Source organism: Malaclemys terrapin, chromosome 2 (assembly GCF_027887155.1).
Source record: "Malaclemys terrapin pileata isolate rMalTer1 chromosome 2, rMalTer1.hap1, whole genome shotgun sequence".
In the NCBI taxonomy this organism is placed as follows: domain Eukaryota; kingdom Metazoa; phylum Chordata; order Testudines; family Emydidae; genus Malaclemys; species Malaclemys terrapin.
Genome location: NC_071506.1, coordinates 132,072,796 through 132,078,511, shown reverse-complemented (window position 1 = coordinate 132,078,511; position 5,716 = coordinate 132,072,796). Strand labels below are relative to the sequence as shown.

The following is a 5,716-nucleotide window of genomic DNA, read 5'->3' as shown; positions in this document are numbered from 1 at the left end:
GCCCCGGCCCCAGCGCAGCCCATGCCGGGAGGGGAGGGGGCCGAGCCCGGGATTCCAGGAGGAAGGGCCGGCGCCAGCCGCCGACTCCCCGGAGCAGCACCGCCACCTGCAGGGCGCAACGTCCGGCTACAGGCGCGGGCTCAGGTTTGGGTCCGAGCCCCCAGAAAACATCAGCACTCAAGACCCGGGTCCTAGGAGCCGCTTGGCGGGTAGGTCCCACTGTGACTCGTGTGCCAGCCCTGTTATTCTGCAGTGTGGACGCAGCTCACGCCCCACTCCTGAGTCAGAAGGGCTGTGGCATGCAGAATGGGTTAGCGTGGGCCTAGGGTGACCAGATGTCCCAATTTTATAGAGGGTTCTTTTCTTATATAGGCTCCCCCCTATATATTACCCCCCACCCCCTGTCCCGATTTTTCACATTTGCTGTCTGGTCACTCTATATGGGCTGGGAAAACCAGGTCCAAAAGGAATGGGAGGCAGGACTCCTGGGTTCTTTTTCTGGCTCTGCCGTTGATTTGCTCTGTGATCTTGAGCAAGTCACTTCCCTGGGCTGTGCCTGTGACATGGAAATGGTGGTACTCACAGGGACCCCCGCTGGGTTTCACAGCTTGAGCAGGACCATCTACACGGCTCCTTTTAACCCCATAGTCACATAGCGCGCGAGCCCCACCAGCTTGAGTCAGTTCAGTTGACCCCAGGCTCTGAGAGTGTCTGCCATGGGTTTTGTGCAGTGCAGACGTATCCTGCATGTGTGTGTGTGCGGGGGCGGGGACGGACGACAGGTTGTGAGACTTAACTCGCTAATGGCTGGGAAGTGCATCCAGATGGGAAACACTGAGAAGGGCAAGGGATCAATATTAATAACTGGACACTTCTGGTGCATCTACACGGCAGCTGGGAGCCAGCCTTCCAACCCAGGTAGGCTAGTGGGGCTTGAGCTAGCATGCTAAAAATAGCAGTGTGGATTTTATGGCTTGGACTGCAATTCTGGCTCTCGAGCCTAGGGGGGTCAGTGGCCTAAGAAGGAGGTTTCCTAGTGCTTAGAGCAGTAGATTAGGAATCAGGGACTCCTGGGTTTTTACTCCTAGCTCTTGGAGCTAAATAAAGTTTAGTGGCCAGAACAGAAAAAATGAGCAGCCCAGACTCCTGGGTGCAATTCCTGACTCTGACGCACTGTATTATCTTGGGCAAGTCCCTCCTCTTCGGACCTCGCTTTCCCAACCTGTAACATTGAATTACAAATATCCCCTCCTGCGAGGGTGAGGCTGAATTTCTTAAGGCCTGTGAACCGCTTTGCAGTCCTTGTCTGGAAGGTGCAAAATGCTATTTAACACCACTCTAAAGCGAACAGGAATAAAAATCAGCAGAAGTGGGTGTTGAATAAAGCCATTTCACCTTTAATTATAAGCAAAAAATCACTCTCACGTGGAATCTCCGACACCAGCAAAAAATAAACAGAAAAAGGGGAATCACTGTATTCAAATCAGAAAAAAAATCCATATTTATATATATATATTTATAGATATGTCATATAAGTAGCAGTGAAAGGCAAGTATGGGCCAGGGATTTCCCAATAAATTACATTCTTTACATCCCGACAGAGTGTAGTGGTGGGGCAGTGGTTGAAAAGGGAAAGCGCTCTCAGGCCAGCGCTGTGGAGCAGATGTGGTGCACAGTAGAAAAAGGACCCAGGAGGGGGACTGAAAGGAGCAGCAGACCAGGAAATCGTTTGGCTAATGGGGGGCCAGTTCCCCTATTCGACCGCTGGTTATTTTGACTTTTAAAAATACCCCAAAGCAAAGGAAATTGTTAGCTCCTTGGGTTTGTTCCTAGAGGCATGTAAGGTGCTATTAGCCCAGATGGGATGGGTGATCAGACCACTAGACTGTTCTGCATGTGCCCCACATACGGAGCTCCCACAGACGTCCATGTGCGGGAGCGGGCTGCCAGGCCAATATCCTGCCAACAGCTGACATTTCAGAGAAAAGCGTGGCTCACCTCTCTATAATGCTCCTGCTCTGCTGGGTAAGGGTCTGCCCGAGACAGGCCAGCTGATCCAAACATAGGCTCATTGGATCCCCTTTGATCAATACCCTATCAGGAAGGGGGAGTCTCCCGGCTGTTTACTCTTTGCTTGGTTGAGAGACCTCAGAGGTGGCTCTGAGGTGGGGAGTGCAGCTGGGCTGGAAGCCGAGCTTGTCCTCTGGCAAACAAGAAGCATAGCGTGGAACAACCCCCCAGGATACTGGTAAGTTTCCTGCCCTTTCCAGGACACACTGCTCCTTGTAGGCAGCTCTGAAGCATGCGGGGAATGGGGCTTGGGTGGGGTTGTGTGCAGGATGCAGAGCAATCTTGGGTGATTATTTCCAAACTCCAGGGCCTGGCGATGTGGCCGGGGTCCACAAGGGATCGGCACCACATCAGTCTCTGCTGGTCACTGCACAGGGCCTGGCTTCCTAGCTACTGAGGCAGCTGCACAGAGCCCTCTGCCTTGGCATCCTCTCTGCTCCTTCACCTAGCATTGACACAGGCATCCCCTCACCCGCACCGGCTCTAAAATACTGTCACTGCCTGATGAAGTTCCATCCTTGGGCATAGCGAGAGCTGGCTTGTCTGAGCCCTGGTTGGTTACACACTGCGTCTGGGAAGCCAAAATCGGACCTCACCTGGCGTGTCAGCAGGGGACAGCCTGCAGTTTGTGGCAGTGTACTGATGGTGTGGTTTCCACAGCAGAGGGTTATTGCACCCCACGGGGTACACGTGGAGAGGGAAATCATAGCCGGGAGGCCTGAGGAGGACAGAGTGAGATGGCTGCCAGAGATCGCATGCCAGGCTGGAGAGAACGTGATGAGCTGCCTCTAGGCTCCCCTCCAGCCTCAAGCCCTGAGTCTCTCACTGCTCAGGCAAACTCCTCTGCCAAACCTGGGGAAAGGCCTTGGGCTTGGCATGGCGGCCGCTGGGCTTTGACTGAGGCTCCACAAAGGGGCAGGAGCAAAATCATCAACTACTGAGGCATGAAACAATCGAGCTAAGAGCAACCCTCCCCCAGAGGCAGCTGCAAGGAGTGGGGGCTGTAGCCTTAATGGGGAGTTCTGTGGTTTGAGAGCCTGGGCCCTTGGGTTGAGAACTTGGGAGGTGCTCAGTCATGTCCACCTAGGGATTGAATTTAGGGGGAGGGATGGTGGGAGTGGGGAGAGGAGGGGGAGGCCAGGAGCGAGCGAGAGTGAGACAGAGATGACCTCAGAAGGGTTGGTTCTGATTCTCCAGTTTTCTCCAGTGAGAGCTTCTTGTGCCCCCTCCCAGCTCCAACGAAGGGCGTTTGATTACGAGGATGGGACCCCGCCTGCAGGTGGGTCCATGGGGAGTGGCTGCTAATGAAGATCATGGCTCTTTGGAGCCTACTCTAGGCAAATGGCAACCCCATTAGTGACCGGCCACTCAGAAACGCAGCCATGGCGACACCCAGCAGCCCCTGTGGCCCACGTCAGAGTTACAGCTATTCAGATATATACATGTGCCCTACCCAGTGTTGACAGGGTGGGAAGCTGGCCCCGAGAGGAGCAGTAAGGCTAGGAGCAGGGTCCTGAAGCGGGGGAGCCAGTCAGGGCCCAGCAGCAAGGTAGAAGCAGCCCTGACTTCCCTTACACCTAAACCAACATGCGTCCAGCAACCGAACAGTATGGTGTGTCCCTGTTCTGTCCAGCCAGGGGCCCTGCCAGAGTCCCCTCCAGGAGCTATGGCTCCCATCCTGGCTGAACCAGCCGCGACCCCAACAGGCAAAGAGGGACACTGATGCCCTGCCCCGGAGAAGCCCCTACACATCACCCAGCCCGGGGACCTTGGCTGACTAGGGTCTGCTTGCTCCTCCCTCCACTTGTTCAATTCTCCCTCCCCTGGCTCCATTAAAAGAGGTTTGACCCAGACTGAACAGCCCACCAGCGTTGCCAGCAGCCCCCCCCCCCCGGGCCTGTGAGGGGGAAGGTTTGGGCAGGGAGAGGCTCTCCGATATCCCCTAGGGAGAGGCAAAACTGGGAATGAGGGATCAACGTGCCTGAGGGGCTTCGGGGAAGGGAGGCAGGTGTTAAAACTGGCTCAGTAGCCCTAAAGCAGCTGTGATGCGAGATTGTGTTTGACACTAACTGAGATCACGGCTAGGGTTGGCTCAGGCCGGGCACACGGCTCAGAACAGTAAAGCTTTCTTCTTCAGCTCGTTCCGCTTCCACAGGGCCAGCTTGCTGAACTCCTCCAGGGACATCTTGAAGACACGCAGGAAATCCTCTGGGGACAGGTGCCTCTGGAGGGAGAGAAACAGTGGGTGTTATTCACCAGTCACTCTGTGTGTGTGTGTGTGTGTGTCTGTGTCTGTGTCTGTGTGTGTGTGCCAGATCAGAGTGTGTGTGTGTCTGTGTGTGTGTATGTGTGTGTGCACCAGATCAGAGTGTGTGTCTCTGTGTGTGTATGTGTGTGTGTCAGATCAGTGTGTGTGTATGTTTGTGTGCACCAGATCAGTGTGTGTGTGCACACAAAATCTGTGTGTGTGCATGTGTGTGCACCAGATCAGTGTGTGTGTGCACACAAAATCTGTGTGTGTGTGTGTGCACCAGATCAGTGCCTGTGGGTAAATGCCAGATCAGTGTGTATGCACGTGTATGAGGTCAGTTTGTGTGTATATGTCTCTGTGCCAGATCAGTGTGCACGTGTGAGCACACGTGTGCGTGTACCACTGCGTTTTGGGTGGGGAGTTCAATTTTCCATTTTGAAACAACTTTTCATTTCAAATATTGTTTATTTTATATAATATTTTAAAAAATCAAAATCAGAATTAAACCATTTTATTGAAACAAAACATTTTGATCAACGCAAAACAAAAACAAAAAACTGGAATTTCATTTCTCAAGAAATTTCTAATGTTTTGTTTTTGGTGTGTTTTGGTATAGAATTTTTTTTCTGAAATGGTGGAATTTCCCCCAAGATGGAAAATCGGTTTCCCATCCAGTCCTAATACAAACCCTCACACTAGACATGTCTACACACAGAAGTTGCATCAGTTTAACATAAATCGGTTTTAAAATTATTTAGTTAAACCAATGCAACCCCCAGTATAGACTCTCTTATATTGCCTTTAAACTGGTTACAGCAGTTTAGCTTGCCCCACGTGGGCTTGTACAGCCCATGCTGCCACAGATTCACTGCTGTTGGTACCCACCATAGCTAGATCAAAGCTCGCTCAGGGATCTCTATCCCTGCTGCAGTCATGCCTCTGATTGCAGCACAGACAGGCCCAGAGTCGCCTCGGTTTAACATCATGCCTTCAGCTAACCCACTGCCACATGGTGTGGAGAACAGGCCTGAATGCCAGAGCTTCCCTCCGGGCCCCAGCAGACACTGACCCCACTCCCTGCTGGCTGAGTCCCTGACCTCACACTGCATGTGCCCCCTGTAGGTGAGGGCCATGGAGTCTGCTGTGCCTGGGCCCCTGTGGCAGGTGCCCAACCCATGTAGCCATGGGGCGAGAGCCTGGCTCCCTCCTTTTCTAATCGAATTAACTTCCACCTTTAGCACTGGTATAAGAGAACAAAATACCCAGGGCTGTGCAGGAGAAGGGCAGCGGGGAGGGCAGTTTGGGGATGGAGTGGCAGCAGGCAGTGCTCCAAGTCCAGGGGCCATAAAACATTAACTCTCTCTTCCCGCTCCCCTTCTCCTTTATGTATTTCTC

At 53.1% G+C, this 5,716-nt stretch overlaps 1 protein-coding gene across 1 annotated transcript in view; it reads right to left on the bottom strand.

The window, feature by feature from the left end:
* Positions 1 to 1,376: 1,376 nt before the first annotated feature.
* Positions 1,377 to 5,716, bottom strand: part of DMTN (dematin actin binding protein) — a 38,547-nt gene continuing 34,207 nt past the window's right edge. Inside the window, exon 17 of the mRNA XM_054018618.1 lies at positions 1,377 to 4,294. Coding sequence (XP_053874593.1) covers positions 4,181 to 4,294 — 114 coding nt within the window. The 3' untranslated portion in view covers positions 1,377 to 4,180. The remainder of the gene's footprint in view (positions 4,295 to 5,716) is intronic.